Genomic DNA, 20,805 nt, shown 5'->3' with positions numbered 1-20,805 from the left:
TTTAAATAATGTTCTATTGGAAGATAGCCACACCGTTCCCACACACATGGATTCCATAGCTGCTTTCATGAGTTTAGTAGTTGCTACAAAGGCCTCTGCCATCGAAGACTAAGATACTCGTTATCTGGCTCTTTACAGAAAAAGTTTGCTGACTCTTCGATAAGTCAAAAAACCTAAATGGTCACATCTTAGTTAGCTTTCCTCTTTTCTTGAGCTTACATAGAGGCAGTATATAATTTTCTTTCAGCAGGAATTTGGTGATTAAAATTTGCTTTCTGTTATCTTCATAGCTGTCCATGTGCCCTCCAGAAGTTTAATTTGTGACTCTGTTGTTCAAGATATTGGGGTAGACTGCTGATACAATAAGCAGTCTAATTCTGAACAAATTCTTAATTGTTTCAGCTGCTTTTTGGAACTGGAAATCTTGGTGAATTTACCAGAACATTCTTTGTCAGGAAAAGAAGTTAATAAAAAGTGGCAGGCATTTGAAACCAGAGCTAAGCAATGACTAAGGATATCAAGTTTTAAAGAAAGGAAAGACAGTGAAAAAATAGTCAAATCATTTAAGAGTCGGTAACAATGTAAGGCTGAAAGGGAGGTATAACAAAACCACCACCACCGGCAACAAAAGACACGCTGAGGTCCATTGTCCTGTAACTGCAAAATCTGGTGGGTATCCACCCAGGTTGTCCTGTCTGGTGAGCTCATCTATTTTAGCTTCCACATTGGCGTGTGTGGATTGATTTATCCAGATCTGGGACTTGGAAGGTACTCGTAAAGCCTCATGTTCTTGAACGTGCAACCTCAGATTAGTGGCCATTCATCTTGAGCAGTGGTTCTTACTTGGCTTGCCAGGGGACACTTGGCAATGTCTGGAGACAGTTTTGGTTGTGAGCTGAAGCTGGGGGAGCTTGCTCCTGGGATTCTGGCGGTGGAGGGCCATGTTGCTATTAAATGTCTACAGTGCCCAGGACAGCCCCTCCACCCACTGAAAGAACATGGCCTTGCCCAGCATGTCAATGGTGCTGAGACTGAGCAGCCCTGATGCGTAGGAGGAGGTGAGATTTCTCAACGTGAGAATTAGTCTGTCATCAAATTCTCTCACAGTATATTTCTCATGGGATTTCCTATTCTTTGTGGCCATTGAAACTCCTCTTTCCTATTGTGGCTATGATAGAAGTTTCCTCCTTAAATTAAAACATTTTAGTTAAAAAAGCCTATGGAAAGTTGTTAATTAAAAATAGTGTAGGTGGTATGCAGATATGTTGTTTAAAATAGGAAGCAGATGGTTGAATGGATGCGTTTTAAGAAAAGCTCTGTCCTAAGCTATTAAGTGAATGACATTATTCTCAAATTGTCTCCCTTTTAACCTTTTAACAGTGGCAGTGTTAACCCAAATTGGCCTCCGCACGTTACCGTGGTCAGAGTCCTGAGTCCTGTTTCATTTTCTGGAAACGGTACTGAGATATTTCGGATAAGTTTTTACTCCTTTGGTGCTAGTGCCTTTTCTCGTGTTCTTGAGACCGAAAGTGCATGGTGATGGAAACTGGGAGTTTACTCTCCTGAGCAGATTAGAGTTTTGCCTGTAATGTGTCTCTCAAACCCAAGACAGCTGCTCAGAGGGCCTCGGCGGGCTGGGAGGCACACACCTCAGAGGGAACTGCCACCGCGCCACGCGCCCCTCCCCCCCCCCCGCCCCACATTCTCGAGCACGGGCTGGAGAGCTCTTTGTGGGCCAGCCCATTGGGAAGCGCTATATTGTCTGAAAGCCCTTATGCATATTTATGGGCTGGCTTGCAAACTGCAAACCAGAACACTTGGGGAATGAGTTCAAGAGCAAATTTGTCTGGCTCCACCCCAAGAGGCCCTGATGCAGTAGACCTTGGCTAATCTCTAGGAATATGCACATTTAACAATTACTGGGAGTGATGTTGGGCCAACTCTGAGAGCCAACCAATATGTTTTCATCTATTCCATGTTGACTTCCCAGCCAAGGGTTACAAGCAATATTGCATGTGAATTTGTACAATATTTATGTTTGCAGTTACTTGATTATAACATTGTACTTCCCCCCTACTATTTAATAAAAATCAAAAGAAAAACAAAAAAGTGAGGAACAAAACCCCCCTAAACTTAATACAGATAAATTAGATGGAAATCATTAGACATATTGAAATTGTGGAATCTTTACCTTGCATTCAACAGCCTTCGGACACAAGCCAGATAAATACCGGTTCAATGGTAAATAAAATGAACAACAACAACAAAAGTTTGAAATGCTATCACTCAAGATTGGCCCTGAAAGTTGAGGTGTAATTAGCAAATTTAATCTATCTAACTCAGTGACAGTAATTTTTTTTCAGCAGCGGCATATTTCTTATATACCTTTGGCACGCTAAATTTCTAACGTATTTTCTGAGGTGTATACAAAAGAAAGTGTTGCCAATAATAGAATGACGGTGAGAAACCTATTTTCTACACCTCTTATTTGAACAATCGGAGTGACAGGCATTCTCATTCCGCTGTAATTACAGTAATCTGGTGGCTGTCAAGCTTTGAGGGAGCCAGGAGTCTCATCTGTTATTCAGACATAAGTGAGACGTTGGTAAGACTTCTATTTGCCAACCACTGTTCTGAGAATGTTCATTTTCATGGCTGAATCTCCATCCTGAAAGGGAGGCTGGTTCTTGCAACTTTACTTCTTAAAGTTGCTTGGCTTAGTGGTTAGTTGGACGGCGGTCTGATCGTAGAAGCAGTAGGACTAGTGAAGAGTGTAGATGACTGTTATTAGATTAGACTGTAATTTTAAGATCTCAGGTAAATATCTCTACATTTTTCCCTTTAAAAATTTTTACGTGCTTTATTTTTAAGTAATTGTAGATTCACCCTCAGTCATAAGAAATATTACAGATAGATTCTGTACCTTTACCCAGTTTCCCTGTTGGTAACATCTTTGAAATTACAATGCCGTATTATAACCAAGATGTTGGCATTAATACAGCCAAGATACAGGACAATTCATCACTGCAAAGATACCCCATATTATCTTTTATAAGCACACCCTTCTCTCCCCCATCCCTAACCGCTGATAACCACTAATCTGCTTTCTATAGTTTGTCATTTCAAGAACGCTATGAATGAATTTATACAATACGTAACCTCTTGGGTTTGGTTTTTTTCCCCCACTCAGCATAATTCTCTGAAGGCTCATTCGAATTGCTGCAGTATTAATAGTTCATTTGTTTAGATAGCTAAGTAACTACATGATAGGGATGTTTGTTTGACCGTTTACCCACTGAAGGCTATGTGGGTTGTTTCCAGTTTTGTGCTGATACAAATAAAGCTGGACTGAATATTCTTGTTCGAGTTTATTTTGTGGGAAGTTTGCATTTTTCTGGGGTTGATTCCTAAGACTGCAATGGCTGGTCCTACGTTGCCTATTTAGTTTTTCAAAGGAATTGCCAAACTGTTTGAGAGTGTCTGTACCGGTTGACCTGTCCACCGGCAAGGTATGAGGGGTCCAGTTTCTGTGCATCTCTGCCAGCCTTTGGTGGTGTTGTTATTGTTATTAGTTTATTTTAGCCGATCTGATTGGTGTGTAATTATATCTCATTGTGGTTTTAATTAACATTTCCTTGATGGCTAACGATGTTGAACATCTTTGTGTGCGCTGCTCAGTCATCTGTGTACCCTCTTCGCTGAAATGTCTGTTCATGTCTTTTCTGGTCCATTTTGTAATTGGATTGTTTCTTTACTATTGAGATTTGAGACATCTTTGTATATTCTAGATACTAATCCTTTGTGAGATAATGTGGTTTGCAAACATTTTCTCCCAGTCTGTAGCGTGTCATTTCATCCTCTTAACAGGTTTTCACATAGCAAATGTTTTAAGTGTTGAGGAGGTACAATTTGGCAAGTTTTCCTTTTTGGACTGTGCTTTTGGTATGAAGTCTAGGAACTCTTTGTCCAGACCCTCACCTCAAACATTTTCTCCTGAAAATCTTATAGTTTTGTGTTATATTTAAGTCCATTTTGAGTTAATTTTTGTGTAAGAGAGGTGTTTCAGGTTAAAGTGTTTGTTTTTCCCTCCTGGATGTTCAATTATTCCAACATCATTTGTTTAAAAGCCTACTCTTGCTCCATTTAATGATTTTCCCATTTTTGTCTCCATGCTATGGCCCTTGTTAAATCAATCGCTATGCAAGATGAAAGCCGAAAGAATGGATTTTAATTACTGTATTATTTTACCGACACCTCTGGGTATGTAAGAATTGACATGCAAAGGCTGTCTCTTTCTCGGACTATCAACGGAATCTTTAGAACGTGTCAGACTCATGGTTCCCATACTTAATTGCATTTGAAATCAGAGCATGTGCTACATTATTTGAAATGATTTGAGATTTTTATCTCTGGGACTTTTTGTCAAATATTCCCACTGATAGTATTATCAAAACATGAAGAAATTTGCCTTCACATACTTTTTTAAAAAATTTCAGTAATTGTCAGAATGACATAATACACTCATGTGGAAACAGTTTTGGTGTTCTGAATTTTATTTCCCTAGGCGCCAGCACATTTATGGCTTCTGAATATTTCACAGGTGAAACCATCAAAAGGAAAACATTTAAATGCAAATGTCATTACATCATAGCCGAGTGAGTAGTGAAGCTGAGCACAATCTTCGTACTTTCTTTCAGATTTATCAACGATGCTGGTTAGTATTCAAGAAAGCCTCCAGCAAAGGTCCAAAGAGACTGGAGAAATTTTCCGATGAACGAGCTGCATATTTTAGGTGTTATCATAAGGTAAGACTCCATTGTTCTAGCTTTCCAGAAATCTCTACACAGGTGGGTAACCCAAGTTCACTGAGTCTGGCAACCTGTCTGGATTATTTGACCAAAGGACATATCATTCTTTTTCCAAGCACAAAACATTTCTAAAGTACTATATACTTGCTAATTGTTTAAAATAATTGTCTGATGTGAAGTCCTGTTAGTGGTTTCCTGCTACTTGTTGTTTTCCAATCTCGAGTGTAAGAGTTTACCATGTTGTATTGTAAATTTTCAAGTTGCATAGTAGACCCTACTTCCAACATCAAAGTCCCTGAGGGTAAGGATTGGGTCTTATGGAATCGAGCACAGTGACTGGTGCAGAGTAGCCCCTCGTTCAGAGCTTGGAGTGTGGGGAGAGGAGACCGGGGCGGGGGCTGGAGGCAAGCTGGAAAACAGGTGATTGGTGGAGATAGAGGAAGCCCCACCCACAAATTTATTTCTTTAAGTTTGATGACTAAAGTTAATTCAGATTTCCAGTTTTCTTAGTAGCAGCAGCAGCAGCAGCAGCAGCAGTAGTAGTAGTGAACTTCCTCACTAAAAACAGTAATTGTGTGTTAACATGCATCATTCAGGAGTAGAAAGTTCAGGTAAATGCAAGATATACTTACTAATTAGATTCATAAGTTAGTCATGTCTATCCCTCTCCATGGCAATGTTTTTCATGGTCTTTTTATTGGGCAGCCCGTGTATTTTCTATTTTCATGAAAATGTGGAAAAGCCCATGGGTAATACTTCTTTTCCTCAAGGCTCTGGCTATTCTTGTATTGGAAAAATACTACTCTTTTGACTATGGAGGGACCATGCTTATTTTCATGATAGAACATTTTAATTGTTTTGGTTTTCCATATTGAAGATTTTTATCTGCATTTTGTGAGAATTTACCAGGGGGCTACGTGCCATTTATGTGAAACCAATAGATCCAGGGGCACAGAAATTTAGCTAAGTGAGGGAAGGTGGGTAATCTTTCCTTTTGCGCAAACTCTCCAAATGCGGTGGCTCTGCAGCATCTTGTTAATAAGGACCCATGTTGACACTTTGGTTTATACAGTAAATTACAATGGCAGTTTTTTATAGCAGTCTGAACAGACTCTTGTTCTGTCTGGTCCTTGTGCATGGCACTTCCTTCTTTGGGTAGAGTCCCACATACATCTGGAAACACCTGATTCTTCATGGTCCCCTCTACCTACCTTTGAGAATACAGAAAGATAAAGAAATAGGCTATGGTTTCTTACAGATCTTCACATACCTAAGAGAAGAGGAAAAGCAAGGAATGCTTTGTAGAAACTCTCCAGATCTAGTCCATCAGCAAATGGTGTTGGCTCTGTGATCAATCAGCAAATGGTGTTGGCTCTGTGTTCAATAGGCAGAAAGACTCCAAACTCTTCTCACAACCTTTGCTGCTACTGCTGTGGTCCAAGCCCCAGGGCTGCCTAATTCTTAGCCCTCTAGACTCTGTGGGATCCTGTGTCAATCACACCACGATAGCCCAGCTCACAGCCCTCAGCCAGGTCCGAATAGTGGACTCCACACTCACATGAATGGATTCCCCGTGGCCTGTTTAATTCCACTCTACGCGGTTGCAGGCATCCTGGGCTCCTGGCTTTCTCTAGGGCCTGCCAAACACACTCCTACCTTGGAACTTGTTTTTCTCTTTCCTTGGAATCCTGTCCCCACAAATACTCATGTAGCTCATGTCTTTACTTTGCTCAAGTCATTGCTTAAATTTTTCTCAAAGGGAAGCCATTTCTTGATCCCATTATTTAAAATGGAATCCTTTGACACACCTCAACTCCCTTTATTTTTCTCTTTACCACTTACTACTACATAACATATTTACTCAGTTGTTTCTTATTGTATTTGCCACATGGCCACCTTATAAAATTATAAAATAAGGACCCTAAGGGCAGAGATTTGGTGGGGGGGGGGGGAGTTGAAGGGGGTTGGGCGTGGTTCTCTATTCCGTTATTAGTACCTAACACATAGTAGATGTTTTTTACAGTATTGATTGAACAGCAATGAATATTATCAGTAGTAGACGTAGAGCACATATAGATGTGTTTGTGTCAAACATCTGTTTAGCTTACCAGGAAAAATCTGTACCTGAGACATCTAAAGCCAGGAGAAGGAGGTTTTGATTTGGAGGAAATGGGGTGAGTGATGGTGGGGGCGGAGAAAGCCAGGATTGCAAAGTTTTTGAGGACAGACTCAAAGGGAAAACCAAAGTGGATTGAAAGTTCCCCCTTGAACGTGAAACAAGCAAGGGGAGTTTGAGGACAAACTTGCCCTGTTTCAGACTTCTACCTCCTGGCTTTGGAATTTAATATGTAAATCTTTGAGGAACGTGGTAAGCCAATTCTCTTTCATCTCTAATAATCATTAACCAAAGTTCAAAGCATTAGAACGGAAGAATTATCTACATTTTAAGCCTCCAAGTCCTTGATGAGTTCCTGTAGCGGATTCATCCTTCTTATTCTTTTAGATCTGATACATTTAGTGTTAATCTCTTGGGGCTTATAAAAAGCTGGAGGAACTCTGAGATATGCATTTTTTATCTAAATGCTGTGTAATTTATGAATCTTGATAATGAAATACTGGGGTTGTAAGTAGCACAGCATGATCAGATTTCAGAGTGTATTCAACTATAAATAAAGCAATTTACAAAATAAATGAGGACCGGTACATGATGCTATTTGGTCAGTACAGAGATGCTGTGACTTCAGTGGACGTATCTGTCCTGTAGGAAATCTGTAGCATTTATGAGAACACAGTGCTTCTTTCAGTTTATTTTTAAGGATGTGATTAAGAAAAAAAGCGCCAGTTTTGCCTGTCCGCTCCGTTGTCGAAGTGTTAAAACAAGAAATTGGCTGTAGACTTTTAAAAGTTGGTACCTTCCTCACGGCAAAAGTAGCCAGTGGTGCTCTCCTGTGCAAGTTGGAAAATAAATACATGAATAATGCACGCCCAGAACAAGTCATTTTTCATTCCTGGACCTCCTGCTCGAAGTGCCCCAGCCCCTGCGGCTGGCTGCCAGAGACGCCTGTGAATGTGATGGGCTGTCACTGCGACCGCGTCACCCCTCCAGTGACTTTTCCTGTCGACCCTTCCCGTTAAACCCTGAATGTCTTCATTCAGGAAGTCAAAGGGGTTCACAATCCCCGGAAGGGGTTGAGCGTCCCTGGGCGTCGTTTTACTTCTTCTGTGATGAGGAATAATCGGGAAGGGATCGGAGTGGAAGGAAGACCGTCTCTCTCTTTGGAGACCAAGGCCAGGGCGCGGCGGAAGTGCGCCGGCCTGGGTCTGGGAAGCCGGCTTTCTCGCCCTGGCTTTGTTCTCCGTGTGTCCTGTGCGTGGCTTACCTTCTGGGCGAAGGGCACCCCCGAGGCCAGTCCCGCTGTGACTCCCCATCATCACTGCAAGATTCAGTTTGCCTTGGGCCAGAAGGATGAATCCAGCGATTTCTCTAACCTAGTGTTTCCCAAAATGTGCGCGAGAGAGTGCAGCAAAGGAGAGTTCTGGGAGGACGGGGGTGTGGGGGGCCAACGTTCGGGAGCTGCAGCTTTGCCCCCCCTGTCTGAGGTTCCTAACCCACGCTAGTGTACAGAGGCTCTGGGGACTTCTACACTGAGGAGACCTGAGTCGCTTTACGTCAGCGTTTCCAAAACTGATCGATGGCACATGGAGCTGTCTTTCTTTTGATTCACATATTCCATGAACAAACACCTTTAATTCTAAGGAACACAGTTTTGTATATGTATATCTATTCCTATGAAGTATGTCTTTTATGCATTTATTTAACTGGATTTTTTTTTTTACTATTGTGTTTGACAGGTTTTTAAATAAGGTTTAAATACCAGTGTCTTTTGTCAGCTACGCAGTTGCACATATTTTCTCTCATTCCATGGCTTATCTTTTCATTCTTTTAGCAGGGCCTTTTCAGAACAAAAGTTTTAATTTTGATGTGGTCTAGTATTTGAATTTATACTTTTATGGGCCATGCTTTTGGTTCAAGTGTAAACACTCTTGCCTAGCCTTGGGTTCTGAATATTTTCTCCCAGTTTTATCATTTAAAAAATTTTAAATGTTTTATAGTTTTAAGTATTATATTTAACTCCATAATTCATTTTGAGCTTAATTTTTGTATAAGGTGTGAGATGTAGATTTAGTTTCTTTTTTCTTTTCTTTTCTTTTTTTTACCTATGGATGTCTAATTATCCAAACACCATTTGTTGAAACAAGTTATTCTTTTCCCATTGAATTGCTTCTGTGCTTTTGTCAAAAATCATTTGTGTTTATTAGCATGAGTCTATTCCTAGATTCTCTGTCTGCTTCCACTGAGCTATGTCTCTACCTCTCTAATGATAACATACTCTGTTGTTAATTGTAGATATAATCCTTAATGTTGGATAGAATGATATCTTCCATTTCATTTTTTGTTTGTTTGTTTGTTTTAGCTCTTCTAGTGCCTTTCCATAAAATTCTAAAATAAACTTGTTAGGATTTTGAGAAGACTGACAATAAACTTATAGATCAAATTGTAGAAAACCTGCCATTTTTTTTCTCTGTTGAGATTTTCAGTTCATGAACCTGGTATGATGCTCCGTTTATTTGAATTTTCTTTGATTTCTTTCATCAGCATTTGTAATATTCAGCTTCCATATCCTGTACATGTTTTGTTAATGTTATACCTAATTATTTCATTCAATTTGGATTAAATTGAAAGCCTTTTGGATTAAGTACTTAACTTGTGTAAGTCATATTTGGCCTACAATCTGATAAAGCAATCATCTAGTTTAAATTATTTTTTTCCAGTCCCTCACTTATTTGACTAATCATTTGAAATGTTTGGTTTTCCTTGCCTTTTTGGAAGAGCCTCAATTTTTTAAAGGTTTGTGGAAATTTAATCCTTCTACTCTGTCACTAGTCTGTAAGTCTGTTTGACTTGGTTATATTTTTAAGAAACATACACATATATGTAGCAAAATAAGAACAAGGCAAAAGCAAACTTCACCTACAAAGTTCATTGATTGCAAATGACCCCTCCCCCCATTTACACTAATTTCTTATATGAATTTCTTAAGAAGATGCATCTCTCGGACTCGTTCCACGTTACTTTACATTTGTGTGGAAACACTTGAATGTAATCCAAGTCCACACAGAAGCTCTCTGTAAATGATGTCAAAAGAAAAAGGGTGGGTTTTCTCAGGTTAGTGAAAAATTAGTCGGTGGTTTTTTGCTCTGAGAGACATCACGGAATATGGTTGGCCAGGGGAGCCAGCGGTGAAGAAGGTCTGCTGACAAAGAACGGAGCTCTGCTCACCGCCTTTTAAGATATTTTGCACGTTTCTTTCTCTCTCTCTTTTTTCCCTCTTCACTTTTCTTATTCTTTAATTTGTAAACATCATATATGTTCCTTGGAACCAACTGAAACAATTCTGAAGTGTATGAAGTGAAATGGAAGAAAATAATGACCCTGGTCTTGGTCCTCAGGAAAAAAAATGCTATTAGATTGATGCGTATTTTTAGACTGTTTTCTCAAGTAGAAACATAGCCTCACTGATATATAGATCCTATTTTTAGAGCAAGAGTGGAGTAATTCATTACATACTGTAATGAGTATTTGAGGAGTCCATAAATACAGACTTCCCCAGGACATGGGGCTGAGTCTGTAGTTCTTAATGTAAGTTTTAGTAGCAGTTCCTTTCATAGTCAGAATATTATGGTTCATGAGCTAAATTAAATGGTCACATGAATTATACCAGTCTCCTTTCACTCACTCTGACTGTAATTCTAAGTCAATATTAATAGCTTATTAATGATGCCTCATTACTTGAACAATTCTAGAGTAAACTTTAATATTGATATACCGTAATCTGTTTAAAAATATCCAAATTGAAGGACAAAATGTTTACAGTTCCTTGTTAATACACATTTTGTTACAGGGAGAAACTTGTGCATCTGTCTTTATGTGTCCATGTTAATCTTTTTGGGAGAAAAAGTCTTAGAAGTAAAATCGCCAGGTAATATCCCACACCTTTAATTTTTTGTAACTACTGCCAAATTGTGTCCAGAAAGGTGATACAAAATCACACCCCCATTGACAGCTTAGAAAAGTGTCCTTTGCCCCAGATTCCATTCTCTGCATAAATTTTCCTGTAGACTTTTCAGTTTAAGTGCAGCCTTTTTTTTTTTCTTTTTTTTTCTGATGTGTGTGGCTCTGTATTTTTAAGGAAGGCACAATGAATGGATTATTTAAGTTATTTCACATGGACAAATAAAGATCCACTCTTCGGGGAGACAGTTCAAATTTATGACTCAGACAGGCACTCGTCCAGTTTATTTTAAGTGACCAAGGGCATGCGGCTATTTTGGGAATGAATGGAACCATCTCTGCAGGGGTCGGGACAGCATTGTCTAGACTGGTTCTTTCCTAAGAGATCTTTTATGAACTGTTTGCTTAGGCTGCTGTGTTCCGGGTCCTGAGGGGAGGCTTGTGAAGAGGAATGTTTTGTGGTGACAACTGGTGATTAGACCTGAGCCTGTCTCTTCTTATTTGCCTGTCCCTGCCTGCTGGTGCCGTGTCTTAAAACCAGTGATACTCTCCTTAGGAGAGACAACATGGAAAAGTTTAAAGGCTTGGAACATTACTCAAGAAATCTTCTGGAAATTTTCAACAGAAATGTTTATTAGGGTATTTTAGAGTACTCTGAAATTTCAACACATAATAATGTAAAAGTGTTACAATGAAAACAATAATAGTAAGAATAGTGTAATCAATCATTTTATTAATACTTGAGGAAACATTATGGGCCCCAAGATGGATGGCTTTCATATTACTTTTATTATCAAAGACAACCTACAAAAGTTAAAGGGGCTTATGCCTCTTCATTTTCAGTAGGATAATGGCTTAATTTAAAAAAAAAAAATAAAGCAATTTGAAGCTTCTGCAGAGCTTTGCAATTTGCATATACAAAGCAAATTGCTCACTTAATTCATTCAGTCCCATAAGGGGAAAATAATTAGGATACAACCTACAAGAAAGCACGGCGGCAAATTGCCTTTTTAGGTAGCGGTCTCGTTCTCACTCTGTAAATATAAATACATCATCATCTGTGCATTACTATAAGCAAAAGAAGGAGAAAAATTGGAAATCAAAAGCTTGTTTCCCTAAATGGATTTTGACTTTGCAGCACACCAGAAACATACTTAAAATTCCCACACAAGGCCTACTAATTGCATAATTCTGACAGGAATGTACCAGTCACTTAAGGGAATGCATTTTTTAAAAAATCCGATTGTCTTAATCTTCTCTTGAAACACTAGAGGAAATTCAACAGTCTCTCTGTCTAGTTACAAAATAATCCATTTGGAAAATTGGATTGTGTAATTTATAATTGTTTTCTGAGTTGTTAATGCAGAACTATATCGATAGCACATTAAAGTTTTACAGTATGGCTTCTTTGTTAATCACTGGCTGTTAAATATTTATGTCAATTAATATTATCACTTAGGATGAATAAGACATCTGGAGTATGGCTTTAAACAGCCAAAATAATTTGGTGGTCCTTATTTGGGAATTCCTAATTGGACGGCGTACTCAAAGATTTATCAGAAATTTCAGAGAGGGTTGAATATTTTTGTCTTTGATGGAGCCATAAGACTGTGTTTTTCATACTCAGAAGACTAGAAACCAGGAGCTGCGTGGTAATTAAGTAACTCCTAAATCTCTCCCTGTCCTTCCATTCCTCCCGTTCTAACCCAAGCTACAGTGGTAATCCACTCACGGCTTGGTTGTCTGCTGGCCTCTGCGGACCGTATCTCTGACCTCAGATCATGTTCCCATCCTTCCCAAGGTTAAGGTCACCATGGATGGCCCAGTCAGCTGCTCGCTGCTTAACGCCAGGGGGCGCCACTCTCATCGAGTCCATGTGAGGGTCACTCTAGTTCCGTAATGAATCAGCCTTGTCCTTTCTCCATTTTTACTAGATCAGGGAGTCTCAACCCCAACACTATTAACATTTTGGTCGTGGGGGCTGTCCTGTGCACTGTAGGATGTTTAGCAGCATGTCTGGCCTCTGCCCAGTATATTCTAGGAGCACCCCCAGTTGTGACAACCTAGCGTGTTTCCGGACATGGCTACCTACTTCCCCACACAGAGGAGAGGGGTGCGAGAATCTCCCCCAGATTGCGAACTGCTGCTCTACAAAGTAGTCTTTCTAAAACACAGACATGACCCTTTTGTTTATCCGCTTAAAGCCCTTCAGTGTATGCCCTTCGGACGTCACGATTCACGCTGGGCTCCTGGTGGCGGTGACAGCCCGTTAGCCGCTCGGCCTGGGCCACTCCTCCACGTTTTGTCACAGGAACTGCAGTTCCATGATTGTGCATTCATGGCTCCTTTTGCCGAGAAATTTGTCTTGCTCTCCCACGCACCCTTGAATGCCCTTCGTGACCACCTGAGGAATAGCGAGGCCCGACTCAGGAGCGGCGGCCTCTTGGTTCCTTCCCTGCGTGTTCATCGGGGGCCCGTTCGGTCGTTCGGTGTGCCTGCCAGGGAGATTCTTGAAGAAGGAATGTGGTTCTAGAACAGCGGCGTGTGAGTGGTCCCCTCCTTGATGCTGGGACACCTTGAAGAAATTCTGACATTTTCTTTGTGACTCTACAGATGAAGACGTCATGATACACATAGAGTGTATGGTGTGTCTCTGTGTTTGCACTGTGGAAGAAAGTTAAAATCTCTAACTACAGAGGCTCGGGGGGAGTTTCCCTAAGAAGGTTTGAGCTTGGGAGGAAATAATGCTTGGCTGGTCTGGGACTGAAGGAAGAGACAAGAGATTCAAACGGAAGGTGAATTGAGAGAGTTATTACTGTACATGCTTTTGGTCCTGAGTGCCCACCCCTCGGAGGCAGTACTGGGGACCCGACAGTCACTTGGGATGGTCAAGTGCCCTTAGGAAGCTCCCATTTAAAATAATACTCACATTCAATGAGAATCTGAGGCTGCATAAAGATCTGTGTTTGCTTTAAAAGTGATTCTTTTAGGCACACCTTATTTCTTTGCGAAAGGAATATTAAAGAAAAAAAAAAGTCCTGCTTTGGTTTTCTCATTGACAAAAATGGAGTGATGGTGGAAATAAATACGTCTTATAGAAGTGTTATGTGACTTACAAATACAGCTGCAAATGTTAGTTCTCGTAGTTACCGCTTCACCGTGTGTTTTGGGGAAGACTCAGAGACTGGCGTGGATGGCCGTGTTTTTAAAGTAAGGGGTGCGTGTGGGTGTTGGGGGGTTGTTGTGGGTATGTGCCCGTGGGTGCTCACCGAGGTGTCGTTCTGATTTGGGGACAGACTCTGCTGCTTTAGCACCTGGTTGTCCTTCCGCCGGCTCTGCAAACACTCGCCCCTCTCCCCTGAGTGGGGGTGTCAGGTTGTTATTATCTAAACCAATTTCCAAAATGGGTAATTGTGTTCTGACTCATGCAGTCCTTCCTGCATTTCCTGACTCTTTCAGGTGACTTATTCCTTCCTCTTGGCCCTTAATGGCTGGGTAATGCCGTGACACATTTGGGAGTCATTGCTGCCTTTCAGATGAGGGTAGACCACTCTTATATATAGGGACTTGGTAGGGGGGTCAGCCTAAAGCCTGGGGCACTCACATCCTACGTCCACCCCCACGGGGAAAATAAAGAGGCCCCGAAGCAGGAGATCACTTTGGGGGCTGAAGATTCTCTGTGCTGGACGGTTTTCAAATCAGTCATTAGCATTTCATCCGGGCAGCCGAAGGGCATAGGACTCAGGGTTCCATTGCCTCATTCAACACTTGGTTCTGCCATTTTTTTTGCTGTGAATGTGGGCAGTTGACTTTGACCTTTCTCAGACTCAATTTCTTCATCTTGAAAACACTGATGATATTATCTTTCTCATAGGGTTTTGTGAAGATCAAATGAGACATAGCATATAAGAGGAGTCTAAGCACAGAGCGTGGCGAGTGGGACAGGCTTCATAAATGTTGGCTCTCATATGACTTTCTCATCGATTGAGTCCATCAGTAAGTCACTGATAGGTGACTCATGTCTAACTGCGAGCTGGGGAGATAAATGGATTAATCACAATAGCAGATAATAGAATACAGCTTCATGCATCATACATGGGAGCAGAAAGAAAGGAACAATTAATTCACACGAAGGTCAGGACAGGTTTCCCAGAGGAAGTGGACCTTAAAGGAGAAGCAGAATTTCTCCAGAGAAAAGCGGCAGGAGAGAGAGGCTTTCACTCTGGGGACGCGCCCTGCAAGTACGTTTGTGGGTGGGTATGTTCTTTTGTTCAAGTCCACACGTGTTGATAGAGTTTCCACTGTGCAGCAAGCGGTGTGTCAGATTCAGAGGACTCAGTCTGGAGCAAAACAGATCCTGTCCCTAGTCTATGGGGCTTTTACTCTACAGAGAAGATGGGCACCAAACCATGACGCCTACAGCCACCCGTGGGCTGGGACTGAAGAGATGGGGATGGGGGTTATCTTTCTGAGCTCTGCAAGGGACGGCACGTAAACTAAGCCCTGTAAGCTGAGTGGGAGCAAGGGAAGGAGAGAGGGCGAAGGCGCTGTGCCTGGAGAGCCATGGTCCCTTCTGGGAACTAAATAAAGGCCAGTGTGGTTGGGACATAGGACACGTGGCGAAGATGACAGAGAGGAGGCTGGTGAAACAGCTATGGGGAAGGCCCCCGAGGGTCTCGATGGTCATTCTAAGGATTGGGGCTTTTGTCTCAGGTGCCATGGGAAGACCTTGAAGTGTTTTATGCATGGAATTGCTCAAATCGGACGTGTGTTTTATAAAGGCCATCTGGATGTTGTGTTTACAGTGAATTAATGGGGTTAAGATGGGAGTGGAGAGACCAGTGAGTAGTTGTGGCAGAACGATAGTGGCTGTATTGGGGCCTGAGCACCAATGGCAACCAAATGTAAGCAGTTTCTCCTGGTAAACTCGATGGGGCTTGGCATAGTTGGAGAATACTTTAGGTAGTGTTGAGCCACCAGAAACTGGCTTGGCTGAACTTTTGGGGAGCACTGGTGTCTTAGTCCAGGGGTCCCCAACCCCCAAGTGGTGGACCAGCGCCAGCCTGTTAGGAACCGGGTTGTGAGGGTCGCTTGCCCAAGCTCTGCCTCCTGGCCCCTCCCTCTGCCTGAGCTCCGCCTTCTGTTCCTCCATCCCCCCTTCCACCTCCCCATCCTTGGAAAAACCAGTCCCTGGTGCGAGAATGTTGGGGACTACTGTCTTAGTCCACTTGTGCTGCTATAACAGAATGCCATAAACTGGGTAGTTCATAAACAACAGAAGTTTATTTCTCACAGCTTTAGAGGCTGAAAAGTCCAAGGTCAAGGCACTGCCAGATTCAGTATCTAGTGGAAACTCGCTTTCTGGTTCATAGATGACATCTTCGTCCTGTGTCTGCACAGGGCAGAAGGGATGAGGGAGCTCTCTGGGTCTGTTTTCTAAGGGCACTAATCCTGTGCACAAGGGCTCCACCCTCGTGACCTAAGCATCTGTCAAAAGCCACACCTCTTAGTACCATCACCTTGGCTTGGGGGGTGGGATAGGATTTGACCTATGGGTCATGGGAGAGGCACACATATTCGGTGTGTAGCAACTTTATGATATTGCATGCTAAGAAATTTGCATTCATATTATAGAGGGAGCTGGAGGTAAAAAAAAAAAAGCAGGGAAGCAAACTAATTAGGTTAGTGTGCTCATCGAGAGTATTTATTTCACTCCTTGCCTACTTCTGGACTCAGGCATTTATTGAGTTTAGAGCAGTAGACGGGAGAAATGGTTCGCGTGACTGAAGGTAAAGATGGATGGCAGGTACATTGTTTTGTGTGAGACAAAGGACTTATTGGAAGGGGAGGCAAAGCCTGTTGGTGGGGAAGAGTCATCTATCTTGTAAATACTCTAGGCTGAGGCCACGCGTACCTTCTCTCAGGCAGGAGCCACTTCCCATACTGCAGCAAGGGACCCAGCTGTAACCAGAGTGGGGGCAGCCATTTTGGAAACACAATGAGCAGAATCCTCTGTGGGTGGGGAGGGGTTTGTTAGAGTGCTAAAGGCACCGGGAAAGTGGGCGAGAGGAAGAGGCAATGTCTGCCGTGCCGTCTTTCCCTTCGGACAGGAACAAGGCGTTGCCAATGCAGAGATCTCTGCCTCTAAATAAAAACAGTGCTTGCAGAGCCCTTGGGAAGCCAGGAGGTCCGAGAGCAGGTACGCACTGCACAGACCAACCCTCTGTGTGGGGATCCAGGACTGGAACCTTGAAGGGAGGGCTTTTTTGAGAGACTGGACATTCCTGCTGTGACTGGCAAACAGTGAGATAATTTAGTTACAAATGGGACGGTTTTCGCTCGGGATCGGGCAGGGGCGGGGCTTCTTAGTCCACTGGGAGTGTTGGAAAGGCTGTCCACCATGATGCAGACAGTCACGAGAACCATGGGAAGGTGGAGTCTCTGGAAGGACAAAAAAAGAATAAAACCACTAAAATGAGCTTTCTACTTCTATGAAGGCAAGTCACACCACTTCACTGGCCTCAGGAAGCTCAGGAGCTACAGGAAGGGGGAGTTATTAAGGATGACGCTGAAGGAATCCATGCTCTTTTGTCCAGCTGTGTTCCTCTTGCTGTCTGTCTGCCCTGGAGTGGGGTGTGGAGAGGAAGCATTCATTCATGGAGTGTGATCAAACTTGCAGTTGTCCATCTTTTCAGGTTACGGAACTCAACAATGTGAAGAACGTGGCTCGACTGCCAAAGAGCACCAAGAAGCACGCTGTAGGGATTTACTTCAATGACGACACCTCCAAGACCTTTGCTTGTGAATCAGGTTTGTGTGAGGCAGGGAGGGCTTGGGCTTCCAGCTTTGAGGTGCGCGCTGGGCTTACAAGTTCGTCTTCTGGACATTTCTGCAGATCTTGAGGCTGATGAATGGTGCAAAGTACTCCAGATGGAGTGTGTAGGGACACGGATCAATGACATCAGCCTCGGAGAGCCTGACTTGCTGGCTACTGGGGTTGAGAGAGAGCAGAGTGGTATGTAAAGAAAATCTTCTCCTTCGCTCTTTTATGAAACTGTGTTTTTGTCCCTGTATAATAAAACAGAAGATATCTTCATTATGTAAAATGGTTTAAGTTGTAAAAAAAAAATATATGTGTAGAAGCAAAAATAACCTTTTGTTTCACCTAAAACCAGTGTTAATATTTCAGTCTATTTCTTTTCTTTATATGTTTTTGATGCATACTATGGCTATATCTGCACTAATAACATCAGCTAGAAATTTTGGGGAGCCCACTCTGTGCCTGTTTCCGTGGAAGATGCATTAGATTGTTTAATTTTCTCAGCAGCCGTATGACATAGGTTCTATTACTTTCCCATTTTACAGATGAAGAAACTGAAGCTTAGAAAAGCTAAAGATCTCGCTCCGGTTCCAATCACTAGTGTTTGATTCCAGACTATACGTTTGGGCCCATGTTTAGAATGTACAGACTTGACAGTGTCATGGGTTTGTGTCTGGAGTTTTTCACTTAAAATTTTCATTGAAAGCCTCCCAATGTTATTAATAGAATCTGAACTTTATGAATATTTCATCAAGTTTAAACCCACCTCAGTCCTTTCTACTGAAACACTTGAGCCAGCTCTTGGAGCTCAGCATTCAACCTGGGAATAAATCATTTCAAGTAATAATGACCAAAATATTCATGAACACTTCAGCAAAAATCAATGTTGGTTTACAGTATGAGCCCAGAGGTGGAAAATCACTTCTTTGTCTCCAAGTAGCTGAGCCATATGACAGGGCAGATTGGATCCCCGAGTTCTGCTTTAGCCTGTTGACTTGATCCCTGAGGCTGTATCACACCCTCCTGGAGAGGTTGTGGGTCACCTGGCTTGGCTGGGAACAAGGCAGAGGCAGGATTGGACTGACCCTTTCCTTGGGCACACACTCCCATTGTTAGGAAAACAATGCCCTCCTTCCCATTAGGAGCTGTGTCTCTATGACACATTCACAGTCTGGGACTATTTCACATGCTCCGTATCGGCCATAACCCACCTTCGCGGAAGTGTTATGGATGGAGGACCTGGAAGTGCAGGCTCATTGGCGGGAGCCTCTTTGCAGACTAGGAAGTGGAGCTGCGGGGAGGTGGGCATGTGCCAGGTCAGACAGCCAAGTGCGGGCTCCTTTCCTGGGTCGCTAAGTCGGGGGCCGCCCGGACTGCGGGGATGCACCCGGGGTGCCTCGCAGACAGAGGCACGTAACGAGGAAAACATACCAGGTTTTGACTTCTTCTAAAATTTAAAGTGCCGTGATCAGCACTTATTTTTTCACAAATTTGTATTTGTGAAGCAGTACCCAGGGGCTCCCTTTCCTGTGCCTCAGTTTCCTCTTCTGTCAAATAGGAGAAAAAATACCCCTGGTAGAGAAGGACTAGGGATGGTTATGAAACTCAGCTATGCCTTTAAGGCACTGTACAGCATCAAATTCCACGACTTGAAGTAATCGTAACAGAAACGGCCACTCTCCGCACTGTGGCTGTTGTCATTCTTGAGCAAGGGAGTTACAGAAGAACTGTTAAGCAAATAAACTGGTAATGGTCTCTCTTACTTTTTAATTAATGATGACAGTCTCTCTTCCTTGTTCCAGCAAATATTTGGTTAGAGGGAGTTTGAAATCACTTAGAAAACTTGAGTAATACACGCATGAATGCATTCCACAAACACAGTCTTACCACTCCTTACTGAATTCAACTAAAATCTATGAAAATTCTAATGCCATCTTTACTACTATAAAATAATTAACTTAGAATTATATTAATGTTATCAGCACCACACTATTTTGTCAGATGTATGCAATCTACTATAATGGTGGATAGGTGAAAATGTGTTTGCCATAGTAATAATATTTTTGTTCATATTTCACTTTTTGGCTCTGTAATCTTAATTTAATGAACTTTCTAAAAAATTTAATAGAAATACCATGATTGTACCTGTAGAAATGAAAATTCAGTTGCAGTAATGAGTCAAGAGCTGTATTTAGAGTAATCTTAGTTAAATTTTAACAGTTATCCCAAAAAGCAAATGAGTATTTCTTTCCAGTATTTTGCTGAAGACAGCTCATTGTTAAAACTAGTTCAAATATATACATTGGCATTTTTCCGTACTGTAGGTCTATTAAGTGCATGGTATTAATGTTGAGTTTTATTTAAATAATTGGGGATACAGTTTTATTTATCAAGTTCTGAAAACTATAAGCTGATCAATATAATTTTTATATCATTAAACCATAAGACCGTTATTTTGCACCTGCATCTATTGTGAACACAAAAGTGTGGGTGTAATTAATATGTACCTGCGGGGAAAACAATGTTTTTAATGGTTTCATTGTTTTAGCCTTTTATTGACATACACATTTTTTATTATGCAAATTAAAAAATTCTTAAAATGGTCTTTGCTCAGTTAAATAGTGTTTAGTATGTGTTGACAGCCAGACTGTATCATTATTATGTGATTTAATATGATCTTCATTGAAAAAAATAATTTTCTGGGACTGTTAACTTATGAGAAAGGTTTATCTTTTTGACTGTTCAGTCAAAAGCTAGATTGTGAGCTTGAATTATGTTGAAATGCCTCTTTGTTCCTACAGTGTCTTTGATGTTCTATTCCTGGGGATTTTAGACTAACCTTTTGTTTTTCTCCCAGAGAGATTCAATGTGTATTTGATGCCATCTCCTAACTTAGATGTACATGGCGAATGTGCCTTGCAGATTACATATGAGCACATCTGTCTTTGGGACGTCCAGAATCCCAGAGTCAAGCTCATCTCTTGGCCGCTCAGCGCCCTGCGGCGGTATGGACGAGATGCTGCTTGGTTCACTTTTGAGGCAGGGAGGTGAGTTTCGTAATTGTTTTTCCGTCTTTTCCCCGCACTTCCTCCTGCCCCTGAGGT

At 41.8% G+C, this 20,805-nt stretch overlaps 1 protein-coding gene across 1 annotated transcript in view; it reads left to right on the top strand.

Annotated features, from left to right (window-relative positions):
* Window positions 1-20,805, top strand: part of DOK5 (docking protein 5) — a 116,491-nt gene that overhangs the window by 55,055 nt on the left and 40,631 nt on the right. Inside the window, exons 2-5 of the mRNA XM_054573585.1 lie at window positions 4,698-4,805; window positions 17,577-17,691; window positions 17,777-17,896; window positions 20,559-20,748. Of these exons, the coding sequence (XP_054429560.1) occupies window positions 4,698-4,805; window positions 17,577-17,691; window positions 17,777-17,896; window positions 20,559-20,748 (533 nt within the window). The remainder of the gene's footprint in view (window positions 1-4,697; window positions 4,806-17,576; window positions 17,692-17,776; window positions 17,897-20,558; window positions 20,749-20,805) is intronic.

The sequence above is a fragment of the Pteronotus mesoamericanus genome, unplaced genomic scaffold (genome assembly GCF_021234165.1).
Source record: "Pteronotus mesoamericanus isolate MK-2021 breed Mesoamerican mustached bat unplaced genomic scaffold, CSHL_Meso_final contig_25, whole genome shotgun sequence".
Taxonomy (NCBI): domain Eukaryota; kingdom Metazoa; phylum Chordata; class Mammalia; order Chiroptera; family Mormoopidae; genus Pteronotus; species Pteronotus mesoamericanus.
Note: the sequence above shows the minus strand (reverse complement) of the source record. Positions and strands in the feature narration are given on the sequence as shown.